The 23,615-nt window shown below is 41.4% G+C and overlaps 1 protein-coding gene across 2 annotated transcripts in view; it reads right to left on the reverse strand.

Annotated features, from left to right (window-relative positions):
• The window catches only part of RHOA (ras homolog family member A), a 57,906-nt gene that overhangs the window by 4,862 nt on the left and 29,429 nt on the right, over positions 1–23,615 (reverse strand). For both annotated transcript variants that reach the window (XM_004419697.3, XM_004419696.3), the window contains 2 exons: positions 5,239–5,396; positions 1,850–1,970 (listed from right to left, as the gene is read on the reverse strand). In XM_004419697.3, the coding sequence (XP_004419754.1) occupies positions 1,850–1,970; positions 5,239–5,394 (277 nt within the window). In that variant the 5' untranslated portion in view covers positions 5,395–5,396. The remainder of the gene's footprint in view (positions 1–1,849; positions 1,971–5,238; positions 5,397–23,615) is intronic.

The raw sequence follows: 23,615 nt of genomic DNA on the forward strand, positions 1-23,615 counted from the left end.
TGCAACAGAGAACATACGGCCAACAAAGCCTAAAATATTTACTATTTGGCCTTTTACAGAAGTTTGTGGACCCCAGATCTCAACTAGAATCTAGACTCTAGACCAACTGCCAGTGAGACACCAGAGGCTCCAAAAAGTAAACTGTCTATCGTCACTGGGTTGGCTGACAGCAGGGCTGAAACCTGCACACCAAGTTTCTGATTCCTGATTAAACTTGTTATCCTACACCTAGACTCAGGGACATGGTCTAACATCCAACCAGGTAAAAACAAAGTCCACCATTAGGTTGACATTGGCTTTTCATTTTCTTGATAGACACTTCTGAGTTCCCATGACACATTTTACTAGGGCAAACTACTGGTGGGATTCTCCCCCACTCCCTAGCCAAGATAAGAGAAAAGGCCCTTAGCAAAACCAAGCTAGCTCAGTCAGCTCAGCAAAGGAGCCCCACCTACCTATCACACTCCTGCAGTGACCTTCAGTGAAGGCACAGCATCCTCCAACCTTAGACCCTATCCCTGGATGTGTTTCTACTTCAGGGAGGGAGATCAATCTCTCTTTGCCTCTTTACTTTCTACCTCTGCTCTCCTTCCCTAGGGCCTGCCCTCTGGGGGAGGGGCCAGCAAGAAATAAGTCATGGCTAGTAAACAGACAGAGGTCAAAAGCTAAAGACTTCCTTTAAGACCAGGAGACATGTTCTTAAAAGAAACAAGTGAGACTGAAGAATAACTTTTTGCTCTTAAGGTATTTCTGTCCCTATGGGATTTATAACTTGGATGATGAGGCAAAGGGCACACACACAGTCCTCCTCATTCCCACAGGATTTAGGCAAAGTCTGTGACGTGTGTCTGAGAGGAGGGTGTCACATGGCTCCATTTTCTCTGTGGCCTAAAGCTCTGCCCCAGCCTCCAGGGCCTTCCAACAGCCCCTCAAAGGACGCCAGATTAGTTTGAAAACCATAAATAAACACAACTGTTGAAAATGACCAAAGTGAACCAATGGCAGAGTGTACCTGCTCTCAGTCCTGGGACACACTGCACAGGGGGCTCAATCTTAGCTTGGTTCCTTGGGCAAGTGGTTCAAAATCTCAGAGCATCCACAGTATTGTCATTAAAGTGAGTACAACCATGACAAAAAAAAGTCACTCTAATCCCAACTCCCCAGTATAAGCCCAGGCCACCAGCAGGCCCTCAAAGGTCGTTTGTGTTAATGACAATATTCTTGGCCCATTTGCTCCACTGTAAAGACAGAGCACTACAGCATCAAGTGAGATCTTTTATCATCTTCAGCACAAATTGAAAGCAAGTTCTGTTTCAGGCCTTGGTGCTTTGTTTTGCAGAGTGTGAGGTCAGCATTATTCAGTCTTTTTCTGAAGGAATGTGGCTTCTGAAACATGTGACCAATTGAACTAGTGGAATGGTCAGGTTCAAGTCTCTCTTTATTAGCTAAGACACTTAGAACAGGGCTAAAATAGAGCTTTAAAAACACTACTGGGAAACACCAAATAACCAGTCTAGGTGCTGGGAGGCAACAGGCTCAATATGAAGTATTGAAAAAGGTGTGGGCACCCAAAAAAGCCTTGTCCAAATCTTAGTCCAAAAGATGGCTTTGTATTTGGATCCCACCTACTTTACAAGGTGGACACGGAAGCCATGGGAGACGTAGGCTGAAAAGGGACCCAGGGCCCAGGCTCTACAGTCCCAAGGCTCTAGGACCCTGGCCACTGATGATTCCTTCTCTGAAGTTCACGTCTGCTTTTTAGCCACTTGATGACCAGAAACGACCTGAGAAACCATAAGTCAGCCAGGCACACAAGCAGTAACAAATATCAGGCTGCAGAGCTACTCACCTAAACTATCAGGGCTGTCAATGGAGAAACACATCAATATAACATCGGTGTCCGGGTAGGAGAGGGGCCTCAAGCGATCGTAATCTTCCTGCCCAGCTGTATCCCACAAAGCTAACTCTACCTGCGATAGAAAAAATAAACACAAGAGTGCAAGGTTAATCCCGCTACTCACTTTGAGAAGAAGTGACGCTTACCACAGTACATTCAAATGGCAGCCTGTCCAAAATAGTAAAACACAGGAGTGTTGATGCTTATTAGAATCAAGCCTGAAGGTGGAGGGTGTATTTCAAGTGTTTTAGGCTGAAATTTCTCAAAAATGCAAATTTTATAAACAGATACTAGAACTGAATAAAGTGCATAATTCAAAATGTCAAGTCAAAAGTAACTTTATAGCTTATAAGAAGTATTTAATTATAAATAACATTCTACATAGGAAAGAAAGTGGATGAAAAAGAAGGGAAATCAAACTATAAAAACATTCCACCAGGTGTACAAGACAAGACAGGGAAAAACCAGACCAAATGACTTTTCCAAATACATTCTCTCTCAACCATTTCCTTATTTTGTTTCATCATTCTGCTCCAGTGTGGAAACATGGAAACAAGACCGTATTTAAGTTGGTGGGTAAGAAAAGATACCATGTTGGGTGTTAGACAAGGTCTGAGGTGATAGGCAAGGCTTCTGGCTCTGCCTCTACTGCTCAAAAAACTTGTGAATGGCTGAATGAAAGCATCACATAAGGTATTAGGGTACTCCTGTCACACCTGGGAACCTGCTGCTCACCTGCCTGTAGTAGGAAGGCAAACTGATGCCTGGGCTCTGGACACAGGTCCTTTTCCACGTTGTCCAGCACTGCAGCCAGCTCTGTCACTTCTTACAACCAGAGTGGATTTTTAACACCCTCTGCTCAGAGACCCTTTGGGGCCCAAGGAGCTCTCCCTCCAATACTTGGAATAGCCGCCTTCTCACAGTACCTTCACAGCCCATATTTCAGTTTCTAAATATCATTCTTTCTTAAAGGTGATGGCTAATTATCTCTTTCACCTGCAATCTCTCCCCCAGGATGCATCACTCACAACCTCCACAAGGCCCACTGCACTTCTGTCATGGACACATGCCATCAGCTTGGTATGTGTATCCAGTATCTATGACATATTGATGCCCAACCCTCACAACTGGTCTGACCTCAAAATGGTACAGCTCATTCACTCTCTGCCGAATCCCACTCCCCTGGCCCCTCCACACCTCATGAGTGTTCAGTCAGACACATCCAATCCTGATTGTCTCCTGATAAATGGTTCCAGGGTGTTGGGCCTGCCTCGTGTCAGAATGGGCCTTTCCATTTTGGGTAGGCCTATTCCTGGGACTATGATCACCTAGAATCTCGGATGGTTCCCTAGGCTCTGTTGGTGTATCTTTTACATGAACATTCCCAGGCAGCGCTCTCTCCCACCTTGGGGGCTACTGAGTTACTCTGAGATAGGCAGCTGGCTGTGATACCCTCTTCCAGATCAAGCACCTTTATTTCAGAGTTTTTCTCCCTGGGTGAGCGGGCTCCCCTATCTTGCCAAGGTCAGGCATGTTCAAAGCTGGCAGCACAAAAAAGATGTCCAGAGACCATTCCTCAAGGTTTTAAGACAAGATCCCTAAATTTCTTATGTGTAAGATCCTGGTTGTTCCAAGACCCCCAGGCACAGATGATGCTTTCAGAAGAGCCATTACTGCCCCTAAAACATACGTATTGCCACAGGTGGAAAAGACTTTCCCAACTGATGGTCACAGATACATAGCAACCGACAGCTGCTCTCTCTGGAGGGAATGACAGGATAAAACCAGCAATATACATTTACCAGGCTTTTGAGAAATGTGGTACAAAAACACCCTTACCTTGCTTCCCTTCACCCACTGAGTCTGTGTATGTGTAGCAATCTAAGTTAGACAAGAGGTCCATTATGTGACAGGAGGACCAAAGATCTCAGCACATTTTCACCCAGTTTGTCATAACTGCGCCCTGTCTCTACACAAAACCAGTCTTCTTATCAGGCCCACAGAAACACCTGTATCCAAGCATCCATGCAGAGGACTGACTGAGGTTGAACTGGCAACACTCTGCACAGATGGGCCACCTGCAAGGTAGGACCCAAAGTTCTGTTAGACTGGAATTTCCTTTTTTTATTTTTCATCCATTCTTGGCCAGAAAGGTGCCTTGGGATTCCTAATAGCATGAGAGAAATCATTGTCGCACACATTACAAGCAGATAAAATGGACTACAAATTGTAAAAGGGGGTTTTGAGTATGCTACTGTTTAGCTCAATTTGTAAAGTGCTTTGGTGCTTCCCAATGCTTTCAGTTACTTCAGAGAACCCTGATGTCACATGTAAAATGGTTTTAACCAGTTTACAAATGAAAGAAGCTCAGAGGTTAGCAAACTTACTCATGGTCACAGAACTATCAGGACACCATATAACGAGGGACCCTAGAATTCCAAGCAGCTGGCCTAATGTGCTTTCCATACACGGTGCCACAAGCTGAGGCTAGATGACACTGGGACAGAAAGGGATAGTAGGTAAAGCAAAAAAATGAGAAGGGAGAAAGAAGATGGAATTATGGAAGCCAATAAATTAGGTGCTAGCAGCATGAGACATGTGACTGAATGCCCAAGAGGAGTGTGTATGTTAGAGAAGAGCCCTTTTCAGCTGACCCATCTGCAATGGGAATCTCCTTCCTCTTCAAAAGATGTACAGGAAGCTGGGTAAGACATCATTTTGACAAGAAAAGGGAGCAGAAGATAAAAAAACATATACTCTAATTCTAGAAGAGCTTTGCCCCAGTCTTGCCAGCAGGCTTTAGGACAGATAAGGGAAAACACTGTCCTCACTGCCAATGACAGGTAATTGAAGCAACCACGGCAGCCTGTTTACATTAAAGTCAAAAAACATTTTAAAAATGCTGGTGGTGTAGATCAGCATAACCCTTTGAGAAACGTAATCAATAAGGACCTCTTGACCAAGTAATCTCATAGGTCAGCACTTACTGAATTACTAAGACAATAAAAAAAGTCTATCCATACAAAGAGGTTTATTTTAGCGTTATCCATTTGGCAACAAACTAAATTTCTAATATAAATAAAGCTGAAAAGAACATATATGCTAAGGCTTCCCCATGTGAAATACATACGAATATGGACAAAGTTTAGATGATAGCAGTTAAAAACGAACAAAGTTGGGCTAAGATGGCAGGAAGCAGGAAGAAAATGAATTTCTCATTCTAACATTTTTGTATTGTTATATTGTATACTGAAGAGACAAAAAGGCCCCTGATTCTCTACAGACTCTATGAGTAGCCTAACATGCAAAATAGTACCAGTTGCTATGGAAAGCGTACTTACCTGCTTCCCATCCACTTCAATATCTGCCACATAGTTCTCAAACACCGTGGGTACATACACCTCTGGGAACTGGTCCTTGCTAAAGACGATGAGCAAGCAAGTCTTGCCACAGGCTCCATCACCAACAATCACCAGTTTCTTCCTGATGGCAGCCATTGCTGAAACACAAGACAAAGGTGTTATCTAGAATGCATAAGAAGCCGTAATAGCTTCAGGCTATGACACACTTTTCTGACCATGGGGCATAAGCCTCTATTAGCAAACCCAAAACAAAATGCTAGTACACCTTTCCACCAAAAGGTCATCCCAGAAACCCATAACTAACATTATACTTAATAGTGAAAAGACTAGAAGCTTTCCTTCAAGGTCAGGAACAAGACAAGGATGTCTACTTGTGCCACTTCTATCCAACTTGATACCGCAAGTTTTTGCCAGGGCAATTAGGCAAGAAAATGAAATAAAAGACACCCACATTGGAAAGGAAGAATTAAAACTACCTTAATTTGCAGATGATGTGATCTTATATAAATGGAAAATCCTAAGGAATCCACTAAAAAACTATTAAAACTAATAAAAAAATTCAGCAAAGTTGCAGGATATAAGATGAACATATAAAAATCAAACTGTATTTCTATACCTTAGCAATGAACAAATTGAAAATAAAATTAAGAAAACGATTTCACTGACAACAGCATTAAAAAAATAAATTTAACAAAAGAAGTAAAAAACATTCTCTGAAAACTACAAAACACTGTTGAGAGAAATTAAAGAAGATTTAAATAAATGGAAAGACATTCATGTTTAATGATTGGAATACAATATTGTTAACCAGCAATCTCCTCTAAATTAATCTACAGATTCAACACAATCCCTATCAAAATCCTAGCTGGTTTCTTTGCAGAAATTGACAAGCTGATCAGAAAATTCACATGGAGATTCAATGGACCCCAAAAGGCCAAAACAATCTTGAGAAAGAAGAACAAAGGTACAGAACTCACTTCCTGATTTCAAAATTTACTGCAAAGCTATAGCAATCAAGACAGTGTTGCATTGTCATAAAGTTAGAACCCTACCTCACATCATATACAAAAATTAACTTAAGATGGATTATAGGCCCAAATGTAAGAGCTAACACCATAAAACATTTTTAATTTTAAAAAATGCAGTAAAAATATACATAAAACTTACCATTTTAACAATTTTTAAGTGTATAGTTTAATGGAATTACATACATTCACAACTGTTGTACAACCATCATCACCATCCATCTCCAGAACTTTTTTCACCTTCCAAAACTGAAACTCTATCTATACTCATTAAACAATAACTCCCTATCCCTCCGCACCCCTGGCAACCACCATTTTACTTTCTATGAATTTTACTACTCCAGCTACCTCGTGTAAGTGGAATCATACAGTATTTGTCCTTTTGTGACTGGCTTATTTCACTTAGCATAATGTCTTCAAGGTTCATCCATGTTGTAGCATGTGTCAGAAGTTCCTTTCTGGGCCGGCCCCGTGGCTTAGTGGTTGGGTGCACGCGCTCCGCTACTGGCAGCCCGGTTTCGGATCCCGGGCGCACACCGACGCACCGCCTCTCTGGCCATGCTGAGGCCGCGTCCTACATACAGCAAATAGAAGGATGTGCAACTATGACATACAACTATCTACTGGGGCTTTGGGGAAACAAAAAGGAGGAGGATTGGCAATAGATGTTAGTTCAGAGCCGGTCTTCCTCAGCAAAAAGAGGAGGATTAGCAAGAATGTTAGCTCAGGGTTGATCTTCCTTAAAAAAAAAAAAAAAAAAAAAAGTTCCTTTCTTTTTAAGGCCGAATAGCATTCCATTGTGTATATATATCCACCACATTTTGTTTATCCCTTCATCTGCTGATAGATATTTGGGTTCCTTCACCTTTTGGCTCTTCTGAATAATATATTTATCACAATATATTGTGAATAGTACATCATGAATATATCCATCACCGGGCCGGCCTCATGGCTTAGCAGTTAAGTGCGGGTGCTCCGCTGCTGGCGGCCTGGGTTCGGATCCCGGGCATGCACCAACGCACCACTTCTTCGGCCGTGCTGAGGCCGCGTCCCACATACAGCAACTAGAAGGATGTGCAGCTATGACATACAACTATCTACTGGGGCTTTGGGCGGGGGGGGGGGGAAAAAAAAGAAAATGTATGGCCACACAAAAATTTGTACATGCATGTTCATAGCAGCATTATTCATCACAGTCAAAAAGTGGAAACAAACCAAACATCCAACTGATGAATTGATAAAATGTGGTATATCCATACAATGGAATATTAATCAGCAATAAAGGGGGGGGGGAATACCCATACATGCTACAACATGGATTAACCTTGAAAACGTTACGTACGTGAAAGAAGCTAGTCACAATGAACCACCTAGTGTGTGATTCCATTTATATGAAATGTCCAGAATAGGCAAATATAGAGACAGAAAGTAGACTGGTGGTTGCCTATGGAAGGAAGCTGGGGGAGGGAGGAACAGGGCATGACGAAATTTTTCCAAAGTGATTGTGAGATGACTGCACAACTCTATGAATATACTATAAACCAAAGAAGTGTATACTTTAAATGGGTGAATTTTAAGGTATGTGGATTATATTTCTATAAAGCTGTTACAAAAAAAAAAAAAAAAAAAAGAAGAAAAGAAACAAGACATGTAGACCCCCTCCATTTGGCAGAGACTAATGGTCAACCACCCCAATTCCCACATTGCCTCTTAGAATAGCACTCCAATTTCTAGCTGTGCAGTCTGTTGCCCAGCTAAAAGGCTATATTTCTTAGCTTTCCTTACATTAGGTACACCCAGGTAAAAAGTTGTAGCCCATGAGATGTAATCAGCAGTATCTTGTGGGACGACTTCCAGAAAGTCTTCCTTAAAGTGAAGTCACATGCCCTTCTTCATCTCCTTCCTCCTTCCTGCTGCTTAAACCTGGAGTCAGGGCTACTTTCTAAACAACCATCCAGGGGCTGGACCGGTGGCGTAGCAGTTAAGTTTGTGCGTTCTGCTCTGGTGGCCTGGGCGCAGACCTACTCACTGCTCATCAGACAGGCACGCTGAAGCGGCATCCCACATAGAATAACTAGAAGGACCTACGACTAGGATATACCTACGACTAGGATATACAACTATGTACTGGGGCTTTGGGGAGAAAAAAGAAAAAAAAAAGAGGAGGATTGGCAACAGATGTTAGCTCAGGGCCAATCTTCCTAAAAAAATAAATAAATAAACAGCCATCCTGGAATGTGAGGATTAGTGCCACTCTCCATACTCTGGAGTTGGAGGAATAAAAGATAGCAGGATCCTGGATCCCAGATGATCTTCGGAGCCACCATCTCAGCCCCAGACTGCCTATTTCTGCACTTCTTGTATGTGAATGAAAAATAAATGTCTTGTTTAAGGTGGTATTTTTCAGGTCTCTGTTACCTATATTAAAACTAATCCTCAACAATATATACTCACTGACAAAACTGTATTATCTAAAAGGAATGTTTCCCAAACTGGAGTGAGTGAAACAATCCATTGGGGTACATGAAGGAAACATTTGAAACTCATTTTTTTATTCTAGAAGACATAAGAAATTTAGCTTTAAAATTTAATACACATAAACTCATAAGCAGAAGGTTCCACAATGCGAAAGGCTGACTGCTGCCATCACTCATTTGTGAGTTCTCATCATAGTGTGACATACTATACTGGTTATGTGCCTGGTTAGGTATATACAGAGATATTATGAAGTTAACCAAAGCCACAAAACAACCTAGTGATTTTTTAAAGATTTTTTATTTTTTCCAAAAAGCAGTGGATTGAGGGTAATACTAAAAATGAAAGCACAATAATAAGCACATATATAAAGGGGAAAGGTGCTCAACATAAATCTTTAAGCAATAGGAGCATGCAATCAAAATACTATTGTACTGAGACCAGTTGTTTAAACTATAGCCCAGCACTCTGGCCACCCATTAATAAGCTCCTATATCCATCCCTCCTCTCCATTTTTGATTTGGATTCCTAATGGATATGGGACCTGCCTCAAACTCATGTACTTGTTTCACTTGCGTTTTGTCTTCCAACCAGACTGCAAATCACCTCAGAGCAAAGAATATATCTTTCTCTGAAAGAATACACAAATATCTTTGCAGCCTTATGTGGTTCAGCATTTTACTGGGCATGTAGTAGGTATTAAGTAAATCCAAATATAAAACAACAACAACAAAAAAACTTTTTAATGAGAAAGGAGAGATGAGACTACCTCATTTTCAGCCTCCTATGAAATAATCCAGGGAGACACTAATGGATTTACCTCTTACACTTTTTTTTTTTCTGTGAGGAAGATCAGCCCTGAGCTAACATCCATGCCAATCTTCCTCTTTTTGCTGACGAAGACTGCCCCTGAGCTAACATCCATGCCCATCTTCCTCCACTTTATGTGGGATGCCGCCACAGCACGGCCTGACAACCGGTGCATCAGTGCGCGCCCGGGATCTGAACACGGGCTGCCAGCAGCAGAGCGCGAGCACTTAACCACTATGCCACAGGGCCGGCCCCTGGATTTACCTCTTAAAAAGTCCTTCCTCTATGTTCAGTCTGACTGCTAACACCTTGATAAAAAAGAAAATGGTTTATGAATCTTTTCTCATACTCTCAAATTCATGTCAAGATTTTAAATGCTTTATACACCTCCTCAGGCCTAACTTGTATCGGCTTGTGCTCAAAGTTAAACAACCAGGACCTTATGGGATGCAAACAAAATTCATCAGGAATTCCCTCTCAAGAAAAGGTTGCCATCTTTGAATAGCATCCTTTCTAAGAGACATTCAATTCTTAAGAAATAATCTCTTTCAATCTACTGTGGTTAAAGACATACAAAATGAAAATGCCAGGGAGCAACCACAAAGCCTCCATAAAATTTTCCTTGGGGAACATTTGGCCCAGGAAAGGTGTAAAACCATTTACCCTTTATTGGTGACAAAGACAGAAATTACATGTGATTATGGGACAAAATGAAAATGAAAGCATATAATTTACAAGGTGATTTCTGGGAGGCTGGGAGTCTAGCAATACAACCAGAGTTGCTGACAAGCGAAAAGTAGAAACATCAGAAAATGAAATTTGCTATTTTTTCCTGAAATGACCCAGGACAATTTTTCACTCTAGTATCTTTCCTTTCTACTTAGCTATAATCCAATATCTTTTCAAGTACATGGTTTGTCAGCTTGAGAAAGCAGATTACAGTGAGCTCTCTCTGCAGTTTCTCTGCCAGATGTGTCATTTTTTAGGCTCAGTTCAGTCTCAGAAATAATAATTCTTTTTTGTGTGTGTGTGAGGAAGATTAGCCCTGAGCTAACATCCATTCCCAATCCTTCTCTTTTTGCTGAGGAAGATTGCCCTAGGCTAACATCCATGCCCATCTTCCTCTACTTTATATGAGATGCCACCACAGCATGGCTTGATAAGCGGCGTGTGGGTCCGCACCTGGGATCCAAACCTGCAAACCCTGGGCCGCCAAAGAAGCGGAGTGTGAACTTAACCACTACACCACCGGGACAGCCCCTCAGAAATAATTCTTAAGAGCTTTAAGTAGAGGTTTATTTTTCCAGTAACAGTCAGTTATACCTATTTAAGTCACCTGTAACAGTATGCAAATGACTGTATATTTCTTTTAAAAATTCTTAATTATTTCTCTCAGTTCAAAACCTTTAGTGTAAGTTACTGTGCCACCCTCACTCAAGTCAAAAGTAGCTCCCTCATGGTGCTGAAAGGGCACAGAAAATACCTACTTCAAGTTATGTTCTCTGCCATCACAAGACCAGTCTTTCCCTAAATCTCAAAAAACAATGAGTTCTGGCTGTGGACCAAACTTCAGCAAATTACATTAACATTACTATTAACAAAGAAAACAAAGACAACAAATATTGCAATACATTTCCCACCCATGTGCAAATAGAAATGGGTGCCCAAGAAAAGCAACTGAGGGGCTATATGCAGTGTTCCATGGAATCAATCCCACACTTTGTACTCAGACAAAAGAGCAGACAAGCTTACTAACTCTCAGGAGCCCAGAGCATATAGCCCTTCAGTGCAGCAACCCTCTAGAGGGGCTGTGGGGATCTCAGCAAGCATTTTTTATGGGTTCTGGAATTACAGAAGGCACTCTGAACACCAGTTATTAATAGGGTCTCTCCCTCCAGCCCAGGCCTAATCTCAGGTCCTCTAGTACCTTTCAATTCATACAGTATTGCCACCTGTGATACCCCATACCCCCTTCCTCTCTCTCAGTCTACTGGCTTCCTTCTCTCAGTTTACAACAAAGTGCAGGGTGCCTCTATTTTAAAACAATAAATCTTCCCATACCCATGCTTTCCTCTAGTTACCTTCCTGTCTCTGGCCTGTTTCAAAGAAAAGGTATACATTTCTGCTGCTTCTTACCCACTCACTTTAAATTCTCCCAATCTGCCTTCTGCCCAAACTTCTACTGAAACTTTCTCAAAAGTCACCAGTGACCTACTTCACAAAATCCAGTCCTCATTCTCCTTGGTATTTTTTTTTTTTTAATTTTTATTTATTTATTTTTCCCCCAAAGCCCCAATAGATAGTTGTATGTCATAGTTGCACATCCTTCTAGTTGCTGTATGTGGGACGCAGCCTCAGCATGGCCGGAGAAGCGGTGCGTCGGTGCACGCCCGGGATCCAAACCCAGGCTGCCAGCATCGGAGCACACGCACTTAACCGCTAAGCCACGGGGCCGGCCCCTCCTTGGTATTTTTTGTTGCAACTTACCTCCCTATCCTTGGACCTCCCCAACAAAATACACTGACGTGCTAATCTCTAAGTCTTCTGTCTCCTTAGCTACAGCCTCCATACATAATCATTCCTCCCAACTTTTTTTCTTCACTCTCCTAATACTCTATCTCTGGGGATTTCAATTCTTCAAATACACTTCTACACATGGTACTACCTAATCCCTCTGACCCAGTCCCTGTCATCAAACTCCTGACACAGCTCAATTCTGTGCTCTACTTGCACCTCAAATTCAACATCTCCAAGACATCATCCCATCTTCTGTCAAATCTTCTTCTCTTCCCAGTTCCCCTAACCTTGGTGGTGAAAACAAAATTATACTACCAACATACTCAACTCACCGCAGAAACCCTGAGGTTAAAATGATTCTCTTGCTTCCTTTACTCTTCACAGCACAACTAGTCAAGTTCTGGGGAGTTCTACCCCTTCATGGATCTCACTTCCACCACTACCATTACTCCCTTTGCATTCTCATAGCCATCGTTTCAGTTCAAGTCCTCAGTACTACCTACCTTGAAAAAAGCAAAAATCCAACTAGTCTCTCCTCACTTCCCTTCCATCCTGCCTGCTGCAGCCACTCCTATGCCTGGGCTTCACAGCTCATCACATCTTTGCTCAAAGTCCTTCAAAAGGTCCTTAACGTGAAAATCAGGTCAAGACACCTCACTCAGCCTTATCTTTAGGGTCCTCTAAAATTCTAACAGCAACCTATTTTCTCTTCCCATCTTCTCTCCATTCCTTACCACACTTGATTCCATTAACTTGCTTTGTAGAACCCCTCGGTCCCAGCTCAAAGCAATAATTTCTTTGAAAAATTTTTCCCTTTCCCCAGAAAATAACACTTCACTTCACCTGTCCATCTCAAGTATTACCTTCTGCTCCAAAGCCTATTTCTGGTCCTACATCTTTCACCCTCAAAAATCAGATGTTGCTTCCAGGTGGGGCTTTGCACCTCTCTTGGTCCTTATTATACACCTCAATTCAACCACTTTTACCAGGCATCCTATTCTACATGAGAGAGGTAGCAGTTATATTTCTGTGTGCTTGACTCATACCCATTCCTGGAGTGTAAGTTCCCTCAGGACAGGGACCACTTCTGGCTTGTCCTATCCCACTTGGAGCTGTATTCCCAGCTGCATTAACGTGACAAGGACATGCTGAATACGATCCATGTGCAGAGGAACAAAAGCCCAAAGAAGGGGCATGTTTCCCAAAAATACTGATAAAAAACCTGACTCCTTGGCACTTTCTGATCAATCTTTTCTTGAAGCAATGACTGTTTTTTTTACAGGACTCAGCAGATGGGAAACTTGCAAAAAAAATTATGGAACAATAAAGAATCAGAAAACTGAAATTCCAATCAAACTACCACAGGCCAAGCACAAAACATACTGAAAAAAGACTTCAGAGTGGAATACTATTTGGACCTGGATATGTGCTATACTCAGTAGAGGATTTCAATGACATTCCTTTGAAAAACAGACTACCAAATATGTCAACCTGAAGCTACTTTTGCCTGACTTACTAGGGATGTTTTTGAAGTCTCAATAGTCTAGCCTCCCTCACTCTAGGTCTGATATACCATACGTAATATTTGCTATCTGCCTTTCAAAAGCCTCCAATTTTAAGTACATACTTCCTACCATCACTATATTGCAGTTGGATCCTTCACATCTGACTATATCTCTGTAAAATGTTGCTAGAGAGCCAGGTAGCACCACAGCAAAAATGCCTGCTCTTAGTGGTTACTGTTCATTAGGAGGACAGTGTACCAAGTATATATCAGGCCCAGCCCTGGCCTCTGATTTACAAGGCCAAGAGAAAATTCCCTGGAAGGGAACACAAGCAGTTATCAGTGGCTGCCACAACCTCTCAAAATCAGCCACAACAATGAGAAATGAAGAAGGTGACCGTGACTTGGATGTGGAGCCTGCCTTGCATCTGGTGCCTTGCTTTGATAACACACAGTTACTATTCTGTAGGCAACATGAAAGCCCCACAGTCCTCCTGGTATAGTCTCACAAAGTCATTGAGGATCACACCAAAAAAAAAGTCAGTAAGACCTTCTAATTCTGTATCCAGAATACTTGATGCTTTAACCTACAGCAATAGGATGAACTCAACACTACCACCCGGGTGGCTATCTGTCGCTGGCATTCAATGATCTGGTGGTTAAAGCACAAAATACAATGAAAAACCTGTTAACTGCTATTTAAGGGTTTCTATTAAAAAGCAGGAACCTGTGTTTTATTTCTCCAGAGACTCGAAACTTATTCAAGATTGGCTCTTAACTAGAACTCAAGAGGACAGGAATGGCCCTACTGCTGAGGAGCACAGTGCTGGGAACAAATGGCAAGAGATCACCCTTTTGGAAACCACCACCTTCCTTCCACAAGAGGAAATAAGGGCTGTCTGGACACAAACAGCCTCCCTTGAACAGCAGCAAGGACAGAGGGTAAGAACATCTTTTTTGTGATGTGCAAATCCTGACTGACATGGTCATAAGTACTCGGAGCAATGCTCCTTTTCAGGGTGACTCCTCCGCTGGTATTGATGATGAAGCACTTTCCAAGGCATATACCTCACTGGCCCCATCAGAGGCTTGGGATTTTGGAGGACAACCACAGCAACCACAAGATACACCTCACTGTCACATCTGATAGTGATGCCTACTGCTAATCAGGCTGGTTATGACTCCATTTCTGCCTCACCCTATTACCTGACACATAACTTCTTCAAAAAACACACTATGCTAATCATTCTTCTGGTCTTCTCTTTAATAATGATACAAATGGTGTTAGAAGTTTCAAAATTGGGGGTAGGATGAGAGCAAAACGGATAAAGGGAGTCATTTGTATGATGACAGACTGAAACTAGACTTTTGGTGACTAATATGATGTAATATACAGAAGTTGCATTATAATAATGTACATAACACCTGAGATCTATATAATGTTATAAACCAAAGTTACCACAAAAAAAAAAAAAGGTTGTTTCAAAATCTGCTTGACAACAACAAATCATAACAAACTGTGGAACTTCAGGAGCCACCGTTACACTGGTATATCACAATGCACTTGCTATACATTTGATAGGAAATGATTTGATCCTGAACTTCCAGAAGCAGATATAATTATCATTCATTCCATTTTTACCAATGGGGAAAGAAGCTTAGAGTTATTAGATTTTACTGAGTGAAAGGCCAGGATGTTATTAAAATAATTTTCAAACCGAAGAACCATTCTGGTATAAGGTATATAGTTACCATCTGTTTTTAGAGCAGTTGCTGAAATCTAATTTGTGCAATTGGAATATACAACAAAGGATTTACTCATTGCCAAAGAGGTCTACAAATCAATCACGCTCAAACTCCATTAGCCTAAATTTCTGCCAGTCAACAGATAAACTAGGCCAGATCTACTCAGTAAACATATCATACAACACAGGAAACCCTGTGCCCACTGATACTCAATGAAAGGTATATGGGACATCTAACTGGTCACATGGTGGGGGGAGGCCAACATTTGAAAAGTAAGAAGCTATTCTTTCATTTTATTTTATTTTATTTTTTTTGTGAGGAAGATCAGCCCTGAGCTAACATCCATGCCAATCCTCCTCTTTTTCCTGAGGAAGACCGGCCTTGAGCTAACATCTACTGCCAATCCTCCTCCTTTTTTTCCCTTTTTCTCCCCAAAGCCCCAGTAGATAGCTGTATGTTATACCTGCACATCCTTCTAGTTGCTGTACGTGGGACGCCGCCTCAGCGTGGCCAGACAAGCGGTGCGCTGGTGCGAGCCCGGGATCCGAACCCGGACCGCCAGTAGTGGAGCGCACACACTTAACCGCTAAGCCACGGGGCCAGCCCCGAAGCTATTCTTTTAAAGTACATGTATCTTGGGCCGGCCCTGTGGCTTGGTGGTTAAGTGCGCGCGCTGCGATGCTGGCGGCCCGGGTTCGGATCCCAGGTGCGCATCGAGGCACCACTTCTCCATCCATCCTGAGGCTGAGTCCCACATACAGCAACTAGAAGGGTGTGCAGCTATGACATGCAACTATCTACTGGGGCTTTGGGGAAAAAATAAAATAAATAAAATCTTTAAATAAAAAAAAAAAAATAAAGTACATGTATCTACACACACACAAAATCTTTCTCAAAAATAGCTTTATTGAAATATAATTCACATACTATACAATTTCTCCATTTAAAGTATACAATTCTGAGGATCTAATGTACAGATAGTGATTATAGTTAATAATACTGTATTATATACTTGAAAGTTGCTAAGGGAGTAAATCTTAAATGTTCTCACCACAAAAAGGAAATGGCAATTATGTGACGTGATACAGGTGTTAGCTAACACTACGGTGGTAATCATTTTGCAATATATAAGCGTATCAAATCAGCACTTTGTACACCTTTACACAATGTTATATATCAATTAATATCCTAATAAAGCTGGTGAAAAAGGTATACAATTCAATGGTTTTGGGTATATTACATTATTAATTTTTAGAAGTTGTGATAATATAAAACAAAATTTGCCATTCTAACAATTTTTAAGTGTACAATTGTGATACTGTGATTTACAATGAGAAATAAATATTTGGCCTTCATCCCAGTTCCTGGCACACACCCCCTAAAATCCTTGTAATTTCCTAAGCAATATGAGCAATGGGAGAGTTTTTTATTATAATATTTGGTCTTTTGTCCTCAAATAGCTCCAGAGTGATCAAGGTGAAAGGAGTGTCTTGTTATTCATAACAAGCTCTTTTTTTTTTTCTTCCCAAAGCCCCAGTACATAGTTATATATCATAGTTGTAGAGCTGTAGTTCTTCTATGTGGGACGCCACCTCAGCATGGCTTGATGAGAGGTGAGTAGGTCCGAATCCAGGATACAAACTGGCAAACCCCCAGGGCCGCCAAAGCAGAATGCAAGAACTTAACCGCTATGCCACCAGGCCAGCCCCATAACAAGCTCTTTTTAACCACACCTGAGTTTATGTTAATGAGGTGACTACTGGAAAATCCCCAAGGGTAGGGGCTGGCTGCCAGGGGAACCAACCATGTGATCAGAGGGTTGAAACTTTCAGCACCCCCTACCCACTTTGGGTAGAGAAGAGGGATAGAAGTTGAACCAATCACCAATGGCCAATGATTTAATCAATCATGCTTGCATGTCATCAAAGCTTACAAAAACCCCAAAGGATGGGGTTCAGAGAGCTTCCAGGTTGGTAGACATGTGGAGATGCTGCGAGAGTGACACATCTGGAGAGAGCATGGAAGCTCTGTGCCCCTTCCCAGATATCTTGCCCTATGCATCTGGCTGTTCCCGAGTTATAACCTTTTATAGCAAAACAGTAATCTAGTGAGTAAAATATTTTCCTGAGTTCTGTGAGCCATTCTAGCACATTATCAAACTCCAGGAAGGGGGTCATGGGAACCTGGGATTTATATCCAGTTGATCTGAAGCACAGGAAACAACCTGGATTTGCTATAGGCATCTGAAGTGGGAGGGTTGTGGGACAGTCTTGTGGAACTGAGTGCTTAACTTGTGGGATCTGATGCTAACTCCAGGTGGATAGTGTCAGAACTGAATTGAATTGTAAGACACCAGCTAGTGTTACAGAATCGCTTGGTGTGGGAGCTCCCTCCCCCCATATTTGGTGACCAGAAGTATCAGAAGTCAAATAGTGTTGTAGTAGAGTATTGAGAGTAAAGGAGAGAAATAAGAGGTGTTTTTTCCTTTACAATAATTTAGTGGCATTAATTACATTCACACTGTTGTGCAATCATCACCACTATCTATTTTCAAAGCTTTTTCATCACCCCAAAGAAAAATTGTAACCGTAAAGCAGTAACTCCCCATTCTCTTTTCCCCTTATCTTCAGATAAACTCTAATCTACTTGCTGTCTCTATGAATTTGCCTATTCTAGATATCTCATATAAATGGAATCATACATTTGTCATTTTGCGTTGGCTTATTTCACTCAGCATAATGTTTAAAGATCATCTATGTTGTAGCACGTATCAAACTTCATTCCTTTTTATGGTTGAATTATATTCCACTCTGTGGATATACCACATTTTGTTTCCATTCATCTGCTGACAGGTTGCTTCCACCTTTTGGCTATTATAATAATGCTGCAGTAAACACTGGTGTACAAGTATCTGTTCAAGTCTCTGCTTTCAACTGCTTTGAGTATATACCTAACAGTGGAACTGTTGGGCAAGTCTATGTTTTGCTTTTCGAAGAACTACCAGAACATTTCCCACAGTAGCTGCACCATTTTACATTCCCACCAGCAATGTACAAAGGTTCCAATTATTCCACATCCTTGCCAACACTTGTTATTTTCCATTTTTTTATTATAGCCATTTCAGTGGGTGTGAAGTAGTATCTCATACATTTTCCCAATGACTAATGATGTTGAGCATCTATTTTCATGTGTTTATTGGCCACTTGTATATCCTCTTTGGAGAAATGTCTATTCGAATCCATTGCCCATTTTTGAACTTTTCACTTTCTTGATGGTGTCCTTTGAAGCATAAAAGTTTTAAATTTTGATGAAGTCCAATTTAACCTATTTTTTTTCCTTGGTTGCTGATGATTTTGGTGTCACATACAGGAAACCACTGCTAAATCTAAGGCCATGAAAAACCTATGTTTTTTTCTAAGAGTTGTATAGTTTTAAGTCTTACATTGGGCCGGCCCCGTGGCTTAGCGGTTAAGTGCGTGCGCTCCGCTGCCGGCGGCCCGGGTTCGGATCCCGGGTGCGCACCGAGGCACCACTCCTCCAGCCATGCTGAGGCCGCGTCCCACATACAGCAACTAGAAGGATGTGCAGCTATGACAGACAACTATGTACTGGGGCTTTGGGGGAAAAATAAATAAATAAAATCTTTAAAAAAAAAAAAAAAAGTCTTACATTTAGGTTTTTGATCTGAGTTAATTTTTAAACATGGTATGAGATAGGGGTACAGCTTCATGATTTTCTCATGTGGAAATCTAGTCATGCTAGTATTATTTGTTGAAGACTATTCTTTCCCCACTGAAGGGACTTGGTAATCTTGTTGAAGATCAACTGACTCTAAATGTGAGGGATTATTTCTGGATTCTTAATTTTATTCCACTGATCTCTAACGTCTGTCTTTATGCCAGTACCACAGTGTCTTGATTACTACGGGTTTGCAGTTAAGTTCTGAAATCAGGTGTGAGTCCTCTAACTGTGTTCTGTTTCAGGATTGTTTTGGCTATTCAGGGTCCCTTGGATTTCCATTTGCATTTTAGGAGCAGCTTGTCAATTTCTGCAACGAAGCCAGTTGGGACTTTGACAAGGATTGCATTGCATCTATAGGAGTAATCTATAGGAGAATGTGTAATTTGAGGAGTATTGCCATCTTTATAATATCAAGTCTTCCGATCCATGAACACAGATGTCTTTCCACTTGTTTAGGTCATCGTTCATTTTTCACAACCCCTTCCCCCCAATTTCCTTTTTCTTCTTACTTATACCTAGAACCACAGGCATTTAGTTAAAAGTGCAGAAGCTTTGTCTCCCAGCACTTTGTAGAAAATAACAAAGAAAATGCCAGACAGTGACCAGCCCAGTGGCGCAAGCAGTTAGGTGCGCACGCTCCGCTTCGGCCACCCAGAGTTCACAGGTTTGGATCCTGGGCACGCACCGACTCATCGCTTGTCAAGCCATGCTGTGCCGGTGTCCCAAATAAAGTAGAGGAAGATGGGCACGGATGTTAGCCCAAGGCCAATCTTCCTCAGCAAAAAAAAAAAGAGGATTGGCATCGGATGTTAGCTCAGGGCTGATCTTCCTCACATACACACAAAAAAAGCAAAAAAATAATACCATCATCAACTTTTTACTTTATAGTAACACATTTAATCCTTATAACTGCCCTATGAGATAGAGCCTCGTATTATCATTTTGCAGATAAGGAAACTGAAGCACAGAAAGGCTAACTTGTCCAAGGTCACAAAGATAGCTAGCAAGCGGCAGAACTGGGCACTGAACTATTATAATAAGCAATCTGTTCCAGAGTCCATATTCCTAAACACGACAGTCTTGCCCTGCACCCTCTCCCCCGAATGTCAAGAAGCAATCCTGCAGCTTTTAGTGCCCTCTTCTCTGCCTACCCAGGCAAACCTTGGTGACACTGTGAAAGAGTCAATTAATTAATATGTAACTTAGGGTAAATGATTACTCTGAATTATTTTCCTTGACTGAGTTTTTGATGTATTTTATCACAAGTCTTGTGGTTTTAAAAACTGTTATATTTACTACACATTTTTCCCAGTTTGTTTTCTAGCTTTTTATGATTTTTTTGCACACATTCTTTTTAGAATGTCACTTACATACCAGAGGAAGAGAAAGGTGCCAAATGTCAAGTATGTTTGAAATTGCTATGAAGTCATCAACTCTTTGTTCTAGTGTGTCTTAAGTCTGTTTACTCTCACTGGGGGACAGATGATGTCAAGCAAGGGTTGTGGCTTTCTAAGCTTCAGGAAGCTCTGCTACAGTAAGACTGATAAGTGATGTGCAGCCCTTTTCACACTTCTTTTAACAAGTCTAATGATTCCCTGTGGTGGCTGCAGCCTATTTGCACTCCTGCTTGCTTTATCTAGTTGCACAGTGTGGGAATGGTCTGTCCATTAAGACATTTCTCAGCTGTTAGAGTGGCTGCTGCCTGCGCCTGGGGAGGTAAACCACAACCACACATTAACGTTCAGTTCTCTCCATTTCACACAGCAGTCTTTGGTGATTTCCTCATGTTTGTGTGACCATAATGTTGACTCACATTTGTCTGAATAGCTTCCTGAAGTCTTTTTGGAGCTGTTCACTGAAGCTGTTCATTTAGCCTAGAGTTTAGTATACAACATTCTAGAGTCTTCCTAGATTAAACTGGATTGGAAATTAAAAAGAACTGCTCACTGGACCAAAAGCAAATATTTTAAGGCCCTAACGACTGATTTAATGTCACATATTTTTAATCCTTTAATCATTAGTTTTCAATCAACAAAAAAATCTTATTAAGGCAAATATCTAAAATATCAAATATCCTTAAGAAGCTCTTTTCTAGTCAGTGGTTCTCAAAGTGATCCCAGACTAGTGGTATCAGCATCACCGGAGAACTTGATAGAAATGCAAATTCTCAGCCCCCACCACAGACTTACTGAATCAGAACTTCTGCGGCTGGGTCCATTAATGTGGGTTTCAACAAGCCCTCCAAGTGATTCCGATGCACGCTAAACTTTGAGAACCTCTGATTTAGTTAATGTGTAGCTTTACTATAGGGATAAAATGAAGCACCCACCCACCAGGTACCCAGGAATAATTTTTAGTGAGTCTTAGAATTTCTCTGAAATCTTTTTACCTGCTTTAGTGATAGTCTGACCTACTCTGCTACTCTTTTCGCTTCTATTATAACATCTCAATTTACATCTTAGTATGTTTCATAGGTATCTTATTGCCACAGTCGGATTGAATTTCTTAGTCCAAAGTAATCCTTTCTCACAAAAGCAGCTTTCTAAAATTGCCAATAAACAAAGGAAAACGCGTTCAACACCATTAGTGATCAGAGACATGCAAATTAAAGCCACAATGAGATATTGACACACACCCACCAGCCTGGCTAAAATTTAAAAAGTGTTGCTGGATGGGAAGCAAATGGAACTCGAATTTACTGCTGATGGAAGTGTACAACAACTTTGCAGAACTGTTTAGAAGTGTATACTAAAGCAGAACATTCTCTTAGGTATAAACCCACAGAAATGTTTAGTAAATAAGTATACCAATCACATGTGCAAGATTTGTCAGCAGTATTCCTAATAGGCAGAAATAATCATCAGTCAAGAGCTGAGTGGATACATACATTGTGTTGTACACAAAGAGCAGGTAGTACTACACAGCAATGAAAGTAAACCAACTGGTACCTGAAGGATCCCTGAAAGACTGTTAAACAAAATAAGCCAGGCTCAAACAAAGTTCAAAGTCCAGCAAAAAAATTTAAACCCAGGTAAAACCAATCCATAGTCAAAGAAATCAGACTAGTCCAAGAGTGACTTAGGAGGAAGCAGGCACGGGGGAGCTTTGGGGATGCTGGTTGTGCTGTGTCTTGATCTTCGTGGTGGTTACACGGATGGCTCACTTTGTGAAATTCACTGAGCTGTGTACAAAAATCTTTTTGTTTACCCAAAAAATTAACTCCCAGGGTATTAGTTCTTTTAACTTAACACACTTCTTTCCCTGTGCTTTCTACCACAGTTTTCTTTATTGCTTCCCTCTGATATTTTTGTGTGTGTGTGAGGAAGATCGGCCCTGAGCTAACATCTGCCAATCCTCCTCTTTTTGCTGAGGAAGACTGGCCCTGGGCTAACATCCACGCCCATCTTCCTCTACTTTATATGGGATGCTGCCACAGCATGGCTTAACAAGCGGCACATCAGTGCACACCCAGGATCCGAACCAGCGAACCCCGGGCCGCCGCAGCGTGCGCACTTAACCGCTTGCGCCCCTGGGCCAGCCCCCGCCTCTGATATTTTACGACCTTCTGAGAGCTTAGTTTTTGCTCTCTTTCTCTTTTTTGGTATCCTCTCCCCCTCCTTTTTTTGCATGCATAGACTTTACGTTGTTGAGTTACTGAGGAGCAGTCAAGGAAGGTTCATCTCTCATGCAGTAATCATCTACTGGGTATTTATTTGGGTTTTATAGGCTCTTATAAAATGCAAATGCAGCTGCAAGAGTTGAGCCTGTCATTTACACTTTATATATTATTACTACAATCCATTGGTTTTCCTCACACCTAGCTGAGAGAATCACTCAAGGAATCAAAATTTGTATTATAAGAATTGATTTGGGGATGAAGGGACACTTTCAGCAAAGCCAGAATAGGTGCTGTCTGGTTGTTTGCTTTCATTCCATCTAAGAATGCAACTTTCCCCTTCTGTAAATGGGTTCTCACTTCACTGATATAAAATAAAACTTTATAGGATTAGGAATAAGGAAGTAGTTTATATTCAGGGTTCAGCATTACTCCATTTGTGTCATCACAAGGAAATCTCACAGATGATTTGGTAAAGCAAAAGAGCTCTGGAATAGCCTAACTTGTTTGGATGGACCTAGGTTAAATAAAGTTTTAGCAGATCAGTGTAAGAATTGCAGACAACACTCAAAAGCTTACAGATCAGTTTATAATGGCTGAAAGTAATCCTTTTGGAACATGGCCTCCACCATAAATGATATCACTGGGACAGACAGGGTTGGGAGACCATAACTTTGAGGCTAGTAATGCAATGTGAGCCATGAGCTAAAGCTCTTAATATCTCAGAACTGCTTTCTTTGTCTGTGTTGAGATCAGAGTTCTTTGGCTTACTGCTAGGGCTTGAGGAGAATGCATGTGCCAGAGATAATACCGGGGATCACACTTGGGATCAGCTGCCACCATATCTGGGCTCCCATGAGAAGCTTGAAAAATTCTAGCTTGTGGCTTGAGTATAAGCTGGTATCTTGCTGGTACTCTGATG

Source organism: Ceratotherium simum, chromosome 5 (assembly GCF_057802395.1).
Source record: "Ceratotherium simum simum isolate JZ-2026a chromosome 5, ASM5780239v1, whole genome shotgun sequence".
NCBI lineage: Eukaryota > Metazoa > Chordata > Mammalia > Perissodactyla > Rhinocerotidae > Ceratotherium > Ceratotherium simum.